Source organism: Motacilla alba, chromosome 1A, assembly GCF_015832195.1.
Source record: "Motacilla alba alba isolate MOTALB_02 chromosome 1A, Motacilla_alba_V1.0_pri, whole genome shotgun sequence".
In the NCBI taxonomy this organism is placed as follows: domain Eukaryota; kingdom Metazoa; phylum Chordata; class Aves; order Passeriformes; family Motacillidae; genus Motacilla; species Motacilla alba.
Genome location: NC_052031.1, coordinates 7,045,473 through 7,065,480, shown reverse-complemented (window position 1 = coordinate 7,065,480; position 20,008 = coordinate 7,045,473). Strand labels below are relative to the sequence as shown.

At 46.0% G+C, this 20,008-nt stretch overlaps 1 protein-coding gene across 10 annotated transcripts in view; it reads left to right on the top strand.

Moving 5' to 3' along the window:
* FRMD4A (FERM domain containing 4A) overlaps positions 1-20,008 on the top strand; it is a 357,044-nt gene that overhangs the window by 248,593 nt on the left and 88,443 nt on the right. For all 10 annotated transcript variants that reach the window (XM_038154023.1, XM_038154022.1, XM_038154024.1 and 7 more), the window contains 2 exons: positions 12,231-12,325; positions 19,345-19,437. In XM_038154023.1, the coding sequence (XP_038009951.1) occupies positions 12,231-12,325; positions 19,345-19,437 (188 nt within the window). The remainder of the gene's footprint in view (positions 1-12,230; positions 12,326-19,344; positions 19,438-20,008) is intronic.

The window sequence follows — 20,008 nt, the reverse complement described above, 5'->3', positions numbered from 1 at the left end:
ATATAGCAAAGATAATTAAACTGATGAGAACATCCAGGAAGACCAATATGCTTCAACTCAGCAGTTCCTTAGAGGAGAGAAATCCAACACTGCTGGATGTTTGGAGAATCTACTGGTGGAGCCAGCTCTTTTGACTGCATCCCTGAGTATAGATAGAGAAGATGAATGCAGCCCATGTACCCACTATGCTTCTGCAGGCATTCTCCTTCCCCAGTCTCAGCACATGAGGATGAAGATCTTGTTAAGTTTAATTCATTTCCCTGCACTCATAATTGGTGTGTGAAATAGAACAGGATGACTTAATCCTATGCATCCAACCTAGCACTGTTTATTTCCTTTATTTACTTTTATTAACATTAGGTTTGCTAGCAGAGGGTTTTTTAAATAAATTCTTTTAATGTGTTTAGAAAATGTACTACAAAAATAAGCATTCACTTAACTTAATATTTTCAGCGATAAAGAAGTGACTTTGAGTGAGGATGGAAATAAACATCCTCATTCAGGAGAGATTTTTAAAAAGCAAACAAAACATGAGAATGCAGCTAAGCTAGTATGTCTTGGGAAATTATTTTTCCTTTTCCACATCAGCAATAACAGATCAAGAGCATTTCCAAGCACCAATTTCTGTGAGGCTGCATGAAGAGAGATGGACATTTCTACAGTTGATTTGAAACTGGATGAACTAGAGCGCTTGAAAGGTTTACAGTCGAAAAGATAAATGGATTGTGTGAGCTGTCCAATTTCATTATGTGCCCCAGCCAAACTCTTTCTTTAATGTTTGATAGAATTATGATCAAATATTTCAAAATAAAAATGCTGACCTCTGTAGAAATTGTTGTTGACCTTGTCAAGGTAGGTTTAATGCTTTAAAAGAATACCAACAATCTCTCAGTGATATAAAACTTCAGCAGACACTACCAAATGGAAATATATATAGAAGGCAGCTGGTTATTCACATTGGCCGAGCGCTTATCAAGCCCCATTGTCAGCTGAGTGTGAAATGGATTCCTGGCCAGAAAGCTGCCTCTGAAGCTCGCTTCATGTTCAAAGTTTGATTTGCCACATGTGATACAGTCAGATGATTTAAAACACAATTGACTTTCTTGCAGCAGTTGACTACCCTGTTTCAAAATTATACACATCTCCAGAAACTGAAAGGCAAGTACTCATGAAGATCCAAAATACTTTAAGCCAAATATTTACAATACTGATTATCTGAATAAATTTGTCACATACTTTCCTAAAGTAGGCCACCTCACTTCCCACCCAGAGTGCTGCAGAGAATGCCATATCTGTGTCATTTTCTTTGCATTAAGACAAGGGTTTGAACCAAAGCCCTGCACACAAACCCTCTTAACTCCCCAGCATGTGCAATTAGCATCTTGAGCTGCTTCAGTCTGTATTAATTCAGCATCAATCTCCAGTTGGAGAGCTCCATCTAATCTGGCCTCCGTATCTGTCACTGCAGCAGCTTCATGTGCAAAGGAAGGTGAAAAATCTGAGACCCCAGTTCTGAGACAAAACCATGAGATATGTCTAGCCTCAGTTTTATCATTGCTTGCTTAAACTGATTGCAGATAATGACAATGAAATCCATCTCTGTTGCAGGGGCATCTTCCACAGGTTAAATGCCTTTGTGTTGAAACATGAGACTTCTCTGACTCTTTGCAAGGATGAGGGAAAGACGAAAGGGTTGCCTGGTTACCCAGGCTTCTTTGAGGCTGTGGGAGCGTGGTTTGCTATGGCCTTCTTCAGGTAACTTGTGCTGTAAAGCCAGTGCTGCTAGACCATGGAGATCCAAGTGCCAAACACACCCAGTCCCAGTGACCTGGAGATCAGGTGGAGTGGGAGAAGCTGAAACCACCGTGACCTTGAAAGTCATGGTTTGCTTTAAAGCACAAATGCTTCACTCCACTGCTTGTATGAAAGCGTTGGCCCTAAGCCAGTGCAAAGTGCTCCTGTGTGGGGGTATTTTCCTTCTGCTATGCTGATCTATCATCCATATTTTTCTCATTTATACATACAAATCTCGTAGATGCTTCATGCATGAGGAGATGGGAAGCTAGCAAATGGATCACTAATAGGTTCAAGACATGGAGGGTGATTTAAAGGGCTTGTGAATCTGATTATCATAGACGGGAATGGCTTTTCTTCTGCTCTAAAGGAACTGAATTTGCTTGAAAGTTTCTTGTTTGGGTCCACATAAGTGAGTACCTTTTCTTTGCACCAGTCCTTCTGAGTTAGTGCCTCGTAAGTTTCCTCTAAATTCCCTGAAAGTTTAAAAAAAAATCAAACCTGTCAAATTTGGGATGTATTTTCATTAAAGGTGTATTAACCCACAGCATGCAGCTCCTGATGTTGCTATAAAACTTCTCATGGAGTTGAGAGCAGCCTCCTGCAAACACAGTATTTGCTGGAGTAAGCGCATAGTGAAGCAAGCAGCCAGCCAAGCTTGTCTTCAGGAGTGTCTTGTAAAGGTCAAACCCGATTTGATGTTGTGTTAGGATTTGGGAGAAACCCAAAGAAAGATAATAGAGGAAGGATCTGTTTCTTCCAATAATCCAAAAGCAAATCTTGAAAGTTTAAATAAAGAATAATAAAAGTTGCATGTGCAAATTGACTTGGGGCAACTTTTTAACTTGCTTCAGTGATGTTTTCATGGCTGATTAGATGAGCTGGCAGTGACTTTGGCAGTGCTACAAAAGCCATTTTTACATCAGTCAGCATAAGGAATTCCACACTTTCCATCAAATCTCTCCAAAAAAGAATTCTGCTTTCTCTTCCAATGCAGTTTTGCTTCTGTGGTTGGCCAGATCTTCTCACTCAGTTCATGCTCCTGGCCACCGTTCAGTTGGAAAGGGCTCAAGGGTGGCTTGAGTCCTCACACAAGGTTACCCTGTGTGATCTTTCTCATCCTCAGAAAAATATCCCAGGGGCATATGTGAGGATTTTCACCACTTTCCTCTGGAAATGCTGTGCAGAAAGGACTGCTTGTGCAGGCACAGATCAGCACTCTGGCACACAGGAGGTGCACTGGGGGACACGGGACCTGGCACAGATACTCCATGAATGTGATGTGCATCAAGCCTTCACATCCAGACTGCACAGCTCAGAGATGCAGACTCTTGGGGGATCCCAGGGCAGACCAGGACATCAGTTTGAATGCCAGGCACAGCATCCTTCCCTCTCCCCAGCCCTGCAGGAGACAGAGAGCCAGATTCTCATGTAGGATGTAATGCACTAAGGCACCAAATCTCCTTGTTCTTCAGGTCTATGGACAAAAAATATGTAATCAGAGCCAGGGCCAGCCCCAAACCTGGGGTTTTCCTTCTGCCATCCTCAGCACATCAGCCAGGCTCTTTCTATATATGTGGGGAATTAGCTGTTCCCAGTGGAGACAGAGAAGGGATGGAGTGGGCAGAGGGCTGAGGGAGGGAAGAAGGAAGTGCTGAGGCTTCTGTCATGGATATGAGAAAGAACTGAGCACGGGACAGATTTCCTGTCCCACTACCAGTTGCAGCTGGCTGGCCTCTTTGGATGCAGTCACCTGAAAACTCTGCCGGAGTTGAGGGATCATACAGATGGCAACAGAGAGGAATGGGGTCACTGGGCATTGACACAGACCCCTTTTGAATGGGGGAAGAGTGCAGCTGCCTCTGCATCACACAAGAAAGGGAGGAGGGATGCTAGAAACCCAAAAGCGTCTTTTTCATCCCACCAACTGCTTCTCATTTTGGTTTTGACATGAATTTGCCATGCAGACTTGGCCAGCTCATGCTTTTTGCTTTCTGTGACTGCAAAGTTATTTAAGCAGATTCCCATGGCTAATATATAGGGGAATTAGAGGGTATCAGCAATGCCTTCTGACTTAAGAGATGGAGTGTCAGGCATCAGCTGAACCCACAAATGCAGCTATCTGTGAATATTTCTGAGGCAACTTGTCAGTAGGGTCTTTCTAATCCTCTCACCAAACAGATTTTTTTAGAAAACTTGGGAATTTTTTTTGTCTATTTCTCTCTGACCCTAATAAATCTTAATTCCCACAACTTGCGGGTGTTGACTTTCCAAGAAAAAACGTCAGTGGCACTCTGTCACCACCCTCCACATTCCCGAGGTGGCTGCTGGAGGCAAGTTGTCTCATTTGCTTATGTAAATGAAGAAAAGAGGTTTTTAGAGCCAACCTCTAACTCTGGGAAGGAGGTGCTGCCTGTGCCAGCACGAGCAGTGCTCCTGCCGCCAGTGCCCGGCGCTGATGGAGTTCAGCTGTTCCCGTGATAAAAAATCAGGCTCTCCCTCTCCAGGCACTTTGCATTTCAATGAATAATTTTTCACCCAACTACATCCCAGCCTGCTTTGATTATGTGCACTCAATAAACTGACATAATAACGTGGAGTTGAGGAATAGAGGATCTATCCCACTAGGGGAATTGCAGCCCCTAAAGCCCCAAGCCTTTAGCCTGAGCAGTTTTGTACAATATTATTACCCTGTGTTCAGATGACATAATTACCAAAAGGGCCCTTACTGGGTATTTACACAACATTATATGGCGTGACTTCAGGTTTTTCTTTTCTTGGAAATGCATGAAAAGGATTAAACAAGAGGATGATAGAGCTTTTGGTAGGCCCAGTTTGACAAGAGGAGAATTGCAAGTGAGGGACAGTTCAGGGGCCCCTGGATGAAAGAATTACATGTTCCATGTACGAGGAAGCAGGAGAGGCAAGGAGTTACAGTCCATAACGCTGCTGCCAGTGAGTATCAATGCCCAGAGAAACAGAGTCAGAACACACAGGGCCTGTATGGGCCTCTTTATTGCCCTTACCTCCGTGGTGTTGTACCACAGGGTTGTGGCTGGTTTTAGCTGATGATCTAATTCGTGGGGAGGACCTGGAGCTTGCTTCATTAGCAAATGCTAATAGTCGGTGGAGGGGAAGAATTGTGCGTGAAGCAGCGTTTGGCACTTTCATTTCCTCCTGATTACACTGCCCAAGGCTGGAGCAGACCCAAGAAGCAGCGCTGTTCCCTGCCTGGTGGGACTGCCTGGGCATAGCCACGGGAGGAATTGCTCTGCATTCATGCAAACTGTTCCTTTTCCACCTCACCTCTCCTGCTGATGGACTGGCCCCACTGCACACATTCCCCAGCCTGCACTGCAACTCAAGCCACCAAAAATATGTTTTTCAAACATTCAGCCTTTGAATGTTGAGCAAAATTTGACCAAATCAACAGGACTTGAGAGGCTGCTTTGAGCTAAACACACTTCACAGTCCATCCTGCAGAAACCAAACCTGCTCACAGCTAAATACCAGTGGTTTGAGTCCTGGAGCCTGTGCCTGGCCACGGCTGGGTTACAGCACAAAATCAGTGCTGAGCATTGCAGCACTTGGCTTAGCAGTGTCTCATCTCTGCATTCTTGTGCTATTTGGCACTGTAAGTCCCTCCAGCAAGGAGACAGTGGATGGTAGCAGTGTTTTTAACCTTAATGAGTGAAGCATTGCTTGGTGTGAGTTAGGTACCTGGTTCCCACAGCTCAACATGTGTCTGTGCTGGATGGATTTGGGTGGCACGTGTCTGTCCATATGTTGAAACTATACATTACCCAGAAACCTTCTGCTGCAGAGAATTAGGGAGAAGCTATGGCATGGGGGAGGGGGAACAGATAGGCTTGTCTGACAGTTAATAAACAATGAAATATACTTTGTGTGTGCTTGAGTTTCTAGGGACATACCAGCAGCTGCTAATACCATGTCATCTGTTTTTTATTCATGGCACTGCTGGACTGTGGATAGATAATCTCTCTCTATAACTCACTCATTTCTAAGCTTAATGGGAAGCTGTCATAGAGAAACATGCTTCTCTGCCAAAAGTGGGCAGTCTGTCTTTCCACTGGGGAAACACATGATTCCAGAGTTCCTTGCTCTGCTCAAATCTCAGTAACATTGTCTTTTAATTATACTGGGTATTTAATACTGGAATGCTTGTGTTTCTGCTGTATTTTCCACAATGACTGGCAGAAACAGCCCATTCTGCCTCTGTCAAACAGAGAGGAGTTCCATCCCTCTGTTGGGATCTTCTCCATCCCTCCATCCCATCTGGTCGTCTTTGTGACCCTCCTCTGGACCCACTCCAACAGGTCCATGTCTTTGCTGTACTAAGGGCTTCATAACTGGATGCAGCACTCCAGGTGGGATCTCACCAGAGCAGAGTAGGGGGGAAGAATCACTTCCCTCAACCTGCTGGCCATGCTTTTTGTGCTGCAGCACAGGACACGTTGGGCTTTCTGAGCTGCACGTGCAGAATTGTGCCCAGCTTTCCATCCACCAATACCCCCATGTCCCTGTCCACAAAGCTGCTTTCAATCTCTTCATTGCCCAGCCTGTCTCTGGGGAATACCAGATACCAGGGCTTTCCCTGACCATGTGTGTTGCACTTGACCCTGTTGAACCTCATGCGGTTCCCATGGACCCACTTCTCAAGCTTGTACAGGTCCCTTTGGATGGCATCCCTTCCCTACAGCGTGGTGTCAGGGTCCTGCCAGTCTATAAGAGATCCTTCTCCCCAGAAGCCCTCTTCCTCCTCCTCCCATCCTGTGGCTAGCACATGCCCATAACATGCCAGTATTATCACTAAACCCGTGTGATAGTGACTGTGGCTGGTGTTGGGAGGCACCAAAAATGGGGTTTTCATGTCACCTTGAGCAGCAAAGTCTTGCTCTGTATCACCTGTATCTCATGTCCTCCTTTTCCTCTTTTCAGCACTGGAGAGGTGTCCCATGAGCAGACCCCAGCCTGTTCCCCCAGTGGGTACAGCAGCCCATATGAATGAGCTCATGCTAATATGAACTCATCCAATAAATACATCAAAGAGCCATGAAACTCTGGGATTTTGCCATTGAAGCAGTTTGAATCATCATTCCTCATGCAGCTTCCCTTTTCCAAGGAGCTCTCAGGCTCGTCCTTCCTCTCCCTACTTGCCTTCAGTGCTCCCTGTGCTCTGCTGTTGTTCAGGGAAGTTGCCATTGTGTCTAATTGGGAAGAGTCACCTGTAGAGTGCCTCTGTGCAAGGACAACTGGAGTGCATGGAAGAGAGACTCATCCCCTGTGGTTAATTTGCCAGTGCTGAGTTCTCCTTTAAACAGACGTAAGGAAATACAGACAGAGCTTGGACATGGCATGCATTGATGTTTTCTTGGTGTAGTTTTTGCTAGCACAGGCTGTGCCTGTAGTCTAGGGTGTGGAGCGGGCTCTTTAAGCAATGGGGAATTGCAGAGGGACGTCCCTTGGAGTGTCAGCCAAGTGTGATCCCACATGGACCTTCCTGCACTGCCTTTGGTGCTTTTTCATCATCTTTCTTCATGGCAAGTTCAAGTCACAGAGCTGCTACTAAGGCTCAGCCCTTTCCCTGCCACCTCCTGACACCACTAATAAAGCTCTCCCTTTCCTCTGAGTCATTATTTGAACAAACTTCAGCTGTTCTGGAGGGCAAGGAGGGAATGAGTTCACTGCTTCAAGCCTGCAGGGTTGCAGAGAGCCCCAGCCATGTGCTCACTGTGCTCCTCACTGCTGAGGCTTTGTGGATGCCAGGCATTATCATTGCAGACAAGCCTCTCTGGCATGGCCCAGGGAGCAGGGAAGGATGTCTGGGTCATTCTGCTAATAAGGAGGCAGCCCCTAATGAGTCCATCTCTGCTCCCCTGCCTCTCCAAGAAGGAAGGAAGAAACCTCAGAGTGCTCTGAAGTCAGGCTTGACTTCACAGCAGAGATGTCTGCTCTGCAGAGTGTCAGGAGTCCCCTGGACACAGTTTGGTGCCATCGTACCTGGCAGGTGGATCCTGACATGTTCGGGTGTATAGAAAATGTCATTGCAAGTCCAGGAAGTCCAGGCTGCAAAATGCAACTTGTTCCAGGCTGAAGTAGGATTTGGGGAGTACAAGTATGGATCCAGAGCTAGGAAAGCACTCAGGTTACTGCCATGCAGAGAAGCCTCAGGGGTAGGGTTTGGCTCATAAATGGCCAGTGTCTGTGCCAGAGACTCGGATACACAGGAGTGTGGGTCCCTCAGCCTTTCCTCCTGGCTTCTGCCAGGAGTAAGAACTTAGCAGGAACAAACTCTTCTTCCCCAGGGCCACAGATCCAGTGTGCCGGGACTACAGCTGGGTCCCTGCTGATTTCTCTAGTAACAAGAGAAATTGATTTACAGAACACTGTTCTTTACATGCCTTTCTGAAAAGAGGGTCCTGTAGCAGGAGGGAGCAGCAGGGGATTCCCTGGCTGTGTAATGCTGCTCTGGCAGCCTAGCCCACCAGCAAAGCATGTTCAGCCCTCACCAGTCCAGACGAAGGATTTCTCCTGATGTTCCCCGTCCCAAGTTCAGGCCAGCCAGCTGCAGCTATGACAGCCCCACAGGCTGCTTTTTGTGACACAGGTTACACGGAGGATGCCAGGAAGGGGATTAGGAGCCGCAGATGCAGAGGGGTCTCCACACCTGCTTGGGCGGCTCCCAGGGTGACACAGTCCAGCTCTGTAGCTCTGCATCATTGAGGACATGGTTCAGTTTCTGCTTGGAATGCCACCTGTTTACCCTGATTGATTTCTGTGGGATGCACAGGGTGCATCCTGCTGACCATCCAATTGTGTTGAATCCAGAAGATCCCAGGCCCATTCTCTACTGATTTCCCTGCTCTCAGAGTCCAGTCCCCATCTCCTTCAATGTGTCTGTCATGGAAGTTTTATTAATGCAAAATTTTCCCTCTGGAAAATGATGTCCAGAAATTAATAATGAATTAAAACAACTTGCCACAGGCATTGCTAATGAGCTCTTTGTCTGCACAGCTCACATGAAAGGAGGTCATTGCTCAGCCGTTCCCATCGCGAACGGCAAGAAGATTAACCGCGAACATCCAGCGTGCGGGTCTCCCCTGAGACAGCAGGACAGGCTGCAGCTCAGCTTCTGCCCGGCTGGCTTGTCCTGCCTTATCCCTGCTGTGCAGGTTTGTCTCAAGGAGTCTTTACTCCCTGGAGAAGACACCTTCCTTCCCTCCCCTCCAAACACTCAGGTTGCCTGTCTGTGTTGGGAGGACACCCGAGTCATTCCACTGGAAAGGACAATAACCTTGCAGAGCTTAAGGGGAGAACGGAAAGTAATCTTGGAGGGGACTAGCAGGGCTTAACTTCACTGCCATAAGCCTCTTCAGGGACTCTGGCCCAGAAACTAACCTGGCACCACTCCAAAGCTGGGTCTGCATCTATTGTTCTTTTCCCTTATCTTGCAAGGCAAAGGGTTATCCCGCCTTATCTGCTGCCACAGGCTTTGGAGCAGGCCCCCATTGCAAGGGGTACTGGAAATCATGCCCCTGCTGAGTCTCAGGGGGCTGTGCTGGGACAGGAGCATCCACTTCTGGGCAGTAGGCATAGGAAAGCTGTCACACCATGCTGACCACCTCTCTTGGCTTTTTCAGCCTGGTCTCACTCAGCAGAAATAAGGAAGCAGCATGTTGCATTTACCCATCCTGGGGTGGGTGGGTGAAAGCAGGGGCTATTGCTGCTGCTCCTCCTCACTTGATAGCTGGGGGTGGATACATCAGTGCATGGGGCAAGGGACAATGAGCATCACTTCTCTAGGATGTGACTGAAGAGCAGAAGGAACAGAAGGGACTTTCTCCCTTGTCCAGTGTCCCTTGTGGCAGTGTTGTCTGACTGCAGCAGAGGGGCCCACACCTTTCCCATGTCCATGGGCAGCCTCTTACCCATCAACTGTTTATTGCTCTTGCAACTGTTCTTGCAAAAGCTCAATCTATAACTTCCATGTGCTTAACTCAAGCTTGGGAAAATTCTGCTGTGTTTGAGGCATGATGCTTCACCACTCTTTTCCACCCCTGCTCTCTCAGGTGGGACACCCAGCCAGGCTGACTGATGGCTCACTCCCTTGCTTGGCAGCACAATTGCTCGTTTGTCCAATAACTGAGTCATGCAGAGCACTGGGCGCCAGGCAGTGACAGCCACACAGCTCCCAGCCTGCAATACACTCCAGCATGGAGGTGCCTGGATTCACCTCCACCCACTGTCCCCACCATGGCCTTGGCCATGGAGGAGTCGGTCCTGCCATGCATTCCCACCCTTCCTCTAGCAGTAGCCCTGGGCTGGGAAGAAATCCCTTTCTGGTGCAGAGCGAATTTGGGCCGCCCGGAACAGAAAGGAGCAGGGACCCTTGGGCAAAGTCAGGGGAAAAACAAGGCTTCAAACTGTACATTGACAGCAGGAAACAAACCCCTCTTCCTCTCTCTCCTTTAAAAGTTTGTGCTTGTTTTTCTGTTGTTAAGTTGAAAACTCACCCAGTGCCCCCAGCAACTACCTGCACTGAGGCTATCTCTGAATTCACCTGGCAGTCTTTCCATACTCTTCATCACAACATTTGTGTATATCATAAATCAAACTGTATCTTGTCCTTAGAATGCTCTGACAAAGAAAGGTTCATCTTGCAGGAGACAGAGATGCTGCAAATGTCCATCCCACCCAGCAGAATGCCAGGAGGGAATTATCTGAGGAGCCCCAAATGAGATATTATAGCTGGTATAGCTGGTGTGCTCTTTGCCTGGGTCTTTGATTGGACTCAAGGGGACAGGGGACCCGACCGTGGTCCCATGCCTGCTCCATTCATCTCTGAGCACCACTTGGGAGCTGGTTCAGGAGTGAAGATCAATTGCAGTCACACTGTTGTCATAGCAAAGCCTCCAATAGTTGTGCCTGAGAAGTTTGACTTGGGAATTAAAATGAAGCTGGTTTCATCCTACCTATTTGTTATCTGCCAGGCTGTTCCTCCTACACAGCAACTTCTCTCATATTCATTCAGAGGCTGCCTTAAGCATTTAGGCACAGATATTGCTTCTTTCTTTGCTGGCATGACCTAGAAATCCCCCATGCATTGGATGTCCCCATAGGGTGGATAGAAAATGCTGTAATGCTCATATGAATGCCAAGGAAATACACAGAGGAGTTTGTCTCAGCTATGTCAGATACTGTGATAGTGCTACTGGGTTTAGGGACATTTTCAGAGAGTCTCAGTCTTATGAATCTGAAAGTTAGGTACAAATCTGTTTTTTTTCTACTATAGCTGTGTTCATGTTTATAGGACAGAGCAGTTGATGAGGACAGCAGGGTCCTGATGTCCCAGCCACCCGTTTTCTCCACAGCATTATAATTTCACCTCCATTTAACAACAGGTTCATGTCTGGGGTAACTGACTCAGCTGCTTGGCAGACTCATTGGGGTAGTCAAGCCTGCAGACAGTTTTATTTTCACTGAGGTTTGCAGCACAGAGATTTGTCGACCAAATCCTTATAAGTGGTCACCAGGGAATATTGTTGGGATCTCTGACCCCAGCTGTGCCAGTGCTGCTGTAACAATTGCAACTCTGGCATCTGGGGCTATTACAAGGCTGCAGTATCTGGATCCTTTGTACTTCTGTTTTCCTACAAGAGACAGGATGAGAGCTATTGCCAAGGCTTCAGAAATCTGGTTGGAAGAACCAGAGCCCAGCGCAGCAGATGCAAATACATAGAGGCAGGAGAACACATTAGAGTTAAAAGACAATTAAGGTTTTGCAGAAAAGGCAGTAATGAACCATCCTCTGTTTCTCTGAGCTTGGCTTTTTTTGTCTTACAAAGAATATTTTGCAAGTGTGTGCTGTTTTCCTGTCTTTCCTTCCAAGTGCCTAAATTTGAGGATGTATCCTTATCTCTATGTGACAAGCAATAGTGAATGGGAAGCTATTTTGTTCGGCCATTTACTTCTCATTTGGCCCCGTCACATCCTATCTTTTGGCACTATGTATTTTCTTAGTGTTATGAGCATATATCTGTGCTGTGTGTGAGAGAGTGGGTGTCTGAATTGTGTTTGCAGAGGCCCTTGATAAAAAGCTTTAACAAGTAAAATTATCAGAGAGGCAGGAGTGGGTTGGTCCTGGTCGATCCGAGCACTGGCAGGCAGCAAATCATCTGTCTGCAGAGACATTAAGTGCTGAATGGGTCAGAATTGCCAGGTTTTTAGTATTTACCTAGGAGGGAAACTACTGCTCATTTCAAGGAGCTAATGTTCCTTGCAGATTTAGCTTGAACACCAGAGGGAACATAAAAGCAACAGCTGTGCAGTAGTTTCAAGGATAGTGTTTTCCTCCTCAAGCACACTGCAGTTCTATCCAATTCTCCTCATTAATCTCTTTCATTTTTGTTTTTCAGCCAAAGCTTTTGGCCAAGGAGCTGCTTGACTTGGTGGCATCTCATTTCAACCTGAAGGAGAAGGAGTACTTTGGAATTGCATTCACAGATGAAACGTAAGTGTGAGAAATCAAAGACTTAAGAGGCAACTCTTGGTTACAGAAAATCTTGGTGTAGAAATACTGTGTACACCAAGGTCCTAGACCAAGGTCTAGGGAGGCATGGACCAAATTACCACAAAATTTGAGGTTTTGTCTCAGGACAGGCCATATCTATCCCCAGATTAAATGACCAGAATAAAGTTTGCACTGTAGAAACATTTAAGGTCTGCCAAAGGCTATGATTAGTCCCAGACTGTGACCTGTCAGTGCTACTGCACCACCCTGTTACATTTTTCCAGCTGTTTTCTCTCAGGAGTTACACCATCCTTGGCGTATGGACTGTGTCTTGTATGGACACTCACGTTGGTTTGCAATGGTTTTTTCTTTGTATGTTAACCAGGAAGAGGCTTCCCACACCTAAATAATTTTTAAAAACCAAGATTTTCAAGGCAACACTGTGTCCCCAGAACCGCTGAGTCAGCGCTATTGCTGTCACGAGCCAGTTCCGCTCTCCTGCTGAAGTGGCAGGGAAATGTAAATTATCTGCTGGAATAATGATTCGGGATCGGGTAATCAGAGACTGCTGGATAATTGCATAGACATATCCGCATTCATCTCGGCAGCAATCACCCCTCTAAAGTCAATGCCTTTGGCAAGCACCTGCCTTGGACAGCCTGAGGCCATCTCAGGACACAGCTCCAAGGATGGAGGAATGCTCAGCAACAGGCATGTGCAGAAGCAGGACCTGAATCAGAGGAGATACCAGAATCCATCCCAGCTCACTGACATGAGTAGCTCAGCCCTGTAGATCTTCAGCCCGACACAAATTAATGGGACTAATCCTCCAAGGAGAAACAGTAGGAGGCACTTGCCTTTTACAAAGCAGGAGTAGGAAATTGCTCCTACCACAGTGTTTATTCTTGGAGAGAGCAAGTTACTCAATGGGTGCTGCCTGAGAGGCACAGGAAAGCCATGCAGGGAAGCCACAGCCCGCTAGGAGATGAAAATGTTGCCTTAACAGTCCCAAGAGCACCGGTGAGAAACAAGGCACATCTCAAACTGTAACCAGAGAGCAGCAGAGCAAGTCCCAGCTCTCAGTTCAGCTGAGCGGGCACAGGGCTCCCCTGGGAGAGCAAGAGAACCTAATGAGGAGGTGTCAGCAATTAGAGAGACCCAGCCTCCCCTGGAACTTCCAGGTTTAACTGGGTGAGCAAAGGTCTGGGTTAGCAAGGGGAGGAAGTGTGAGAGCTGACAGAGCTTGAAGCTGCTTAGCAGATGCAGATGGATGTGCACAGCCCAGGCAGGATTCAAAGGGTTAAGTGGTGGCATCCACTCCCTTCGTCACCTTCAGACCTGTAGATGGAGGAGGGTGCTTTTCAGGAGATGCTCAGCCAGCCCAGATGGAAGATTTGGGGACAACCTCACTAAATCAAGGAAGTGCAGCCCAGAAACAAGCATTAAGTCCTAGCTTGTTTGAAGCTGGTCTGAAGCTCTTCTCCTGTCCCATAGTGACTCTGACATTTGCACTGAGGCTTCTTCAGTGCTGTGAAGATAACCCTGACAAAAGTATTTCCTCTTCAGTTGTAAAATGCTTTGATGAGAGTTGGCATAACCAGCAATTGTTTTATTTGACTGAACACAGCCAAAGACTATACTTGGGGCCTTGGGCAGAGTCTTGGAAATAGATGTCCCAAGCCAGCTTCAGAAAATAAACTGGACTGTCTATACCACAGATCTTAACCTGCAATGTGAAATGGAAGTTTGAAAAAAAATCCCCTTTCATTAAAAAGTAGTAAAAACAGTCTCTTAATGTTTGTTTGCAGGGCATATAACCCAAACCTCTACCTAATACAGACCAGGAATGTAAAAAGAAACCCTTTAATTCTATGACACAGGCCCTCAGGGACTTCTTCACTCTCCACTGAGTTTCCATGTGCTTAACTTGAAGGGGACTCATAACCAGCTGAAACAGAACAAGCCTGGTTCATAAATGTAGTCTGAGGTTGGCTAAATGGCAAGTTTAGAAAGAAGAAAAGCCACTAAAGTATTAAATCAATTCTTCTATTTAAGAGTAAAAGCTCTATGAGAGTAATTTATTTAGAAATTATTTAGACTGGGGATTTCCATTCATTAGTTGTGCTCTATCATGACAACCTTAGAAGAAAATCAATAGGAACAACCTTTGCGTTGGCAACTTAATAGTTTCTTGTGATAATACAGGGTCATTACTGCATTCAGCGTGACTAAAATTAGATTGTCAGACTATTATGGAGGGGAGAATAACGCCTCCTATTTTAGTGATCATAGGAACCTTTTATAGCATGAGCCATTAACTGCAGGAGAGCACAGGTCAAAAGGGTGTCCCTGCACAGCACCAGGGGCCCAGCTTCACAGGAAGCCAGAAGAGCAATATCCTGCTTGATTAAAAGTGAAAAGGTATGGGGGAAGATCTTGGGTTTTAGTTCAGCTGGTTATGAATCTCCACTAACCACCCTTTCCCTTTGGATCAGCTCCTCCAGCATTCAGTAAGAGCAAGTGGCCAGGATTGACCTTCTGTTCGCTGCAGACTCCCCATGGGGACCATGGGCAGGGTTTCCACATCCCTCACTTGTCCTTAGATCTGTATCACTGCTCCATTGAGAGCTACCAAATTTGGCATCCCACAGCTCCCCACAGAGCAGGGTAGCACCCTTGCCTGGGATACCCTCTCATCCCTGGGAGCTGGAGGAAAGCCTGTTTCCACCCTCCAGCCATGTGGCAAAGCCAGAGTGAGGGAGCAGGTATCCCACATCCTGGTTGAACAGCTGGTCCAACGGAGGGTACAGCTCAGAGAATAACGTCCTGCTCTGGCACTAGACCAGTTCCTTTATCACCAAGTCCACTGTTTTGCAAAATTTGTATAGTTAAACTCTTATGGACCATGAGCTTCTCAGCCTCTTCAAAAGTAATTGAGAAAATCTGTGAGCTTAAAGGGTTTTTTGTTTCTGTTGCAACTGATAGAAATATAAATAGTTTATATGGTTTATATTATGTGAATTGGTTTTTCTCAATGTCCGTTAAATTCAGAATGAGTCTGACACTGAAAGGGTGTGAGCTGGTTTATTGGCCCAAATACCTTTATAACACAAATCAATGTGGATCCACTTTTCAGAAAACTGGACACTAAGCAGTAAAAGTGTATAAACAGAACCACCTGGAGGCAAAGTACTCATTGATGTGCTACTCTTTACTTATAAAAGAAAACAGAACTACAGCACACAATCAACAAAATGGACCCTGGGCACCAAAATCCATACTCAGTCTGTATCCTAAATGGACGCAGGTTTTTTTCCTTAAAGTGATTATGTGGTTGTTATTGACACACCAGTTTAACTGCCAACATGAGTAAAACCAGCAGAGGAAAATTATCTGGCTTCCAGTATTCGACCTCCCTATAGGTCCCCCAAAACTGTTTGCACCATTATTTCTGAATACACGGATAGAAATATCTGAATGAACAAATCGATGGTGATAATGAAACAAAAGCTACTTTGTGTCTCTAAATTGAACCGTGAAGGAAATCCAGCTAGACATGGGCATGTATGAATGGGATCCCAGTGCAAGCTGCCTAAATTGGTCCATGAAAACTGTCAGGATTACTACATGCCTAGGGTTATATTCCCATACTTTTCCCTGTCTTACATGGGATTGTGCTCCATGAATAGTTCTGCTGACAACAGGAAGACAGATTCCAGAGCAAAGCATTCTGTGGTGCAATGGGATGGGAGTTTGGCTCCCTGATAGTCCACATTGACAGGCAGATACCAGGGACTGCTCAGTGCTGCTGTTCTCTACGTGCCACACATGCACGCTTGAGAACAAGGAGTTAGGTGACAATCTGCAATGCAGAAGCCCCCAGCGATGAAAGATTGTAAGTAGTAATTGAGTACAGTGAGCAGTTAGCTCCTGGCAGGGATTTAAGTGACCTTCCTCCTCCGAAGGAGCTTTGGATTTAAGCTCCATGCAGATGAGACTAATGAAACTCTTCAACCTAAAAACTCGATGGCAATTAAGTGTTATCCAACACTTAAGTTATCCAGTGTGGAAGATCAGACAATCCAGTACTCAGAACTGTGTATATGATCAACATAAATGTGGAACTGGTATGCATATGTATATATATGGTTATACCAACCAGTTTCTCCTGTTAAAATGCGACGAGAATGAAAAGAGCAAGTCTTTTCAAAATAAGAAATACCTTGAAGTGACTTTTTTGTTCTGTGCACCATGGCTTCTCAACCCTTCCTTGTGCACGTTAGGCAAACCCAGACATTGCTGTTGAATAAACATAGAGGTAGACAGTAAGTCCATTGTCAACAGCTTGCCCTCCGTGGGGTCTGGTGTGTAACACCATCAGCTGCTGGTGGCTGCTGCACTGGTGATACAAATGCAACTGGACAGGTTCAGCATAGGATGTCAGGTTTAGTGGGGCTTTTCCTTGCTCTGACAGCATTTTGTACCATGGCCTACATGGTAAATGCTCAGGTTCTGCTTAGGCTAGGAATGGGAGAGCATGGCTAGTTTCAATCCCACGTGTAACTGTAGCCTTCACAGCTAATTTCAGCCTTCCTGAGGCCTGTTAAAAACAACAGCGCTTCATGACCAAAAAAAAAAAAAAAAAAAAAAAGGAAAAATTACAGATTTCAAGAAGGGGGATGTAGCAGGAAAGCTAGATAGCTCTAATTTCTTTTAGTACCCAGGCTGAGAATCTTTCCATGGGGATTATTTTTTGACAGCCTGGAGTATTTGCCTTCTAAAAGCCAGACCTTGTTAAAGTACACATCTGTGCTGAACAACAGGGAATGGTGCATGGATCTCAAACTAGCATGCCAGCAGCAGAAGTGATGGAAGGAAACCCCCTGCATCTTGCTGCATGCCCAACTATGCATCCTACCCAGAGCAAGATCAGTTAGTTCCTACATCCACACTATTTACCATGGCAATCCTCACCCTGATCCCAGGCTAGGCAGACTTGTCCTCAGCCCCTGTACTGCAATGGAGACATATGAGGTGACCATTTTGGCTTGAAAATCTGCATTATATCACTCCTTTCCTGTAGACACACTGCCAGCAAGTCTGTGCTCCTAACACACAGTACAGGCTGCCCTTTACCTAAAGTGAAAAAAATAGAGAAAAAATTATTTTAAAATTTTATCTAGAGAAAAAGCTGTCTGAAAGTTACAATATCTTGGAGGGAAAAACATGGGTGACTAGAGCAGGGGATAAAATAAGCTTTGTTCTTTTTGTACACCAGAAGATGTCCAGGATGAGTCTGAAGAGTCCCTGACTCCACATGCATCACTTGTACCCAGTTCAGACTTGGTACTTTTGCAAAACAGATGCAAAGGGTGCTTAAACTGAATGCCTGACTTCTACATGGCAAAATTTGAGGAGAGCTTCTTTCTCAACATATTGATCCTGAGCCCACAAGAGTGATGGGTGGAGCTCAGCAGTAATTTTGAACCCCTTGGTTTGAGGCAGCATGCTGTGCTCAGGTGAGCACACACAATGTCCCAGCAGGGTTCCACAGCTGCCTGGGCAGGAAGATCCCTGAGCTGCCCATCCTCTTTTCCACCTCCATAAGCCAGGGCAGCAGTACAGAAATTCCCACTGAAGCCAGGTGATTCAAAGCCTCCTGAAAGCGCTACTTTCCCCTTTATTTATTTTTCTGGTAAAGATAGAGTGAGGGGGGCTGTAAATCCAGTTAAATTGCTACAGGGATGTCATTGCTTACTTTCTAAAAGGGCTTCTCAGTTGCCCAAAGCTCATGCACATGAAAACCCTTGTGAAAGCTGAGTGGTTTTGCTCTACACAGGGTACGTTGCTAAGGCTTGTGGCAATCCTAGAAGGTAATTTAAGAGTTTTTTTTAAAAGCAGGCTTTTTTTTTCCATTTTTTTTCATTTTCAGTGGAACGAAGAATTATTCTTGAGGATTATCATGAGCTGGTGAATAGGCACCGGAATAAAGCTTAGGACATCTGAATTCCATTTCCTGCTTTATTTGCTGCAAGATTCTCCCCCAAATCATTTCAACTCTCTCCCCTTGCTTGTCTAGACAGCAGAGCACTGAAGGCAAGGGCTGCCTCTCCCTCTGGGTGAAATCTGGTCTGACTGAAATCAACAGCCAAAAGCCCACAGGATGCAACCCTAGCATCACTGAAGGCAATAGCAAAAATCTGGCCAACTTCAGTGGGGCCTGAATGTCACCCTAGGTATTTCCACAGTGCCTAATTGAACAGGGCCTTTATCTCAGCTGGGGAGCGAGATGCCCCTGTCATACAAATGATGGTGTTTATAAAGTACCTCTCATGCACACACAGCACTCTACAATGGGGGGAACGTGACAAAGAACAGAGCTCCTGCCCAGCAAAGCTTCCAGCAGCAAGGCAGGAATGGATAAATCATAGGAGAAAATAACGACAGGTACCATCTAGGCAAAAGAAAAGCAGCATGTGGTAATTGTAGCTGGAACGCTTCATGGAGCAGCTGTTTTTCAAGAGCTCTCTGAAGAAGGAAAAAGGAGGGCTGGGCAAACCTAGAGAGGCTATTGCAGGCATGTGGGTGGTAAATAAACTGTCTGAGACTGTAGAGTCAGGTTTAGCCTTGAGTGAAATACTGCAAGCGTCGTGGAAACTCTTAACCATAAGGATTTCTAATGAAAATCTTGACAGACTTTTAATGATACAACTGCTCCAGGGGGCTGTAATAAAAAGGTGAAGCTCATAACATTTTGGGCTGTCCTGATTGCTCAGTGCTGCCAGCTTTCACCCTGACAGATTGAACTTTAGCAGTTTGATTTCCAGACTGAAACACTGCCAGGATGATATCGCCTCTGCTCCTCAAACATTTATTGTGTGTTTTTCAAATATCATACAATAGTCCAGGGCAAATAGCACACATTTTGGTTCACATTTTGTAACACCTCAGACCTCACTGCTGTGAGGAGTGAGAAAGCTCTTTGGTGCCAGGCTCAAAACTGTCTCTTCTCTTGCCAGGGGACACTTGAACTGGCTTCAGCTGGACCGCCGGGTGCTGGAACATGACTTCCCCAAAAAATCAGGACCAGTTGTTTTGTACTTTTGTGTCAGGTAAGTGCCTGATGGCAAGCCCTTCCCATGGGATACAGCTACAGCCAGCCTGTTTCCTGGAGGCCAGGAAGTGAGGCTGTCAGTTTCTCAGAAACACCTGTGGGCAAACAAACACTTCCACAGAGGTTTCTTTTGAGCTCTTTGGCTTACTCAAGTGTAAACAAGTAGTAGCCACACCAACACCCAGAGGGAAATGTTGTATGAGGGCAAGATCAGATGTTATGTATTTACACTTCTACTTGTGGGCTTTGAGCTGCAAAGTCCAAGCTGAGTAGGGTGGCAGAATAAAGCCCTCCTTCTGCCAGGATAACCCACCTGAGCCAGCAACCTGCAGGGAAAACACTCTCTTCCTCACTGGTGAGCCATCAGTCTCCTCTGGATTGTGCCCACAGTGTGCATTCTGTCAGAGACCAAATTAATCCCTGTCCAGCTCTGTCATATTCACCTTCTGAACTCAGTGCTACAGTGAGCACACAAATAGCAAATGATGGCATTTTATGGCAGCCAGTTGGTTTTTACTTGGCTGGACCAGACTATAAAAGTTTTAATGAAGATTATGGCAGTTTGGGAA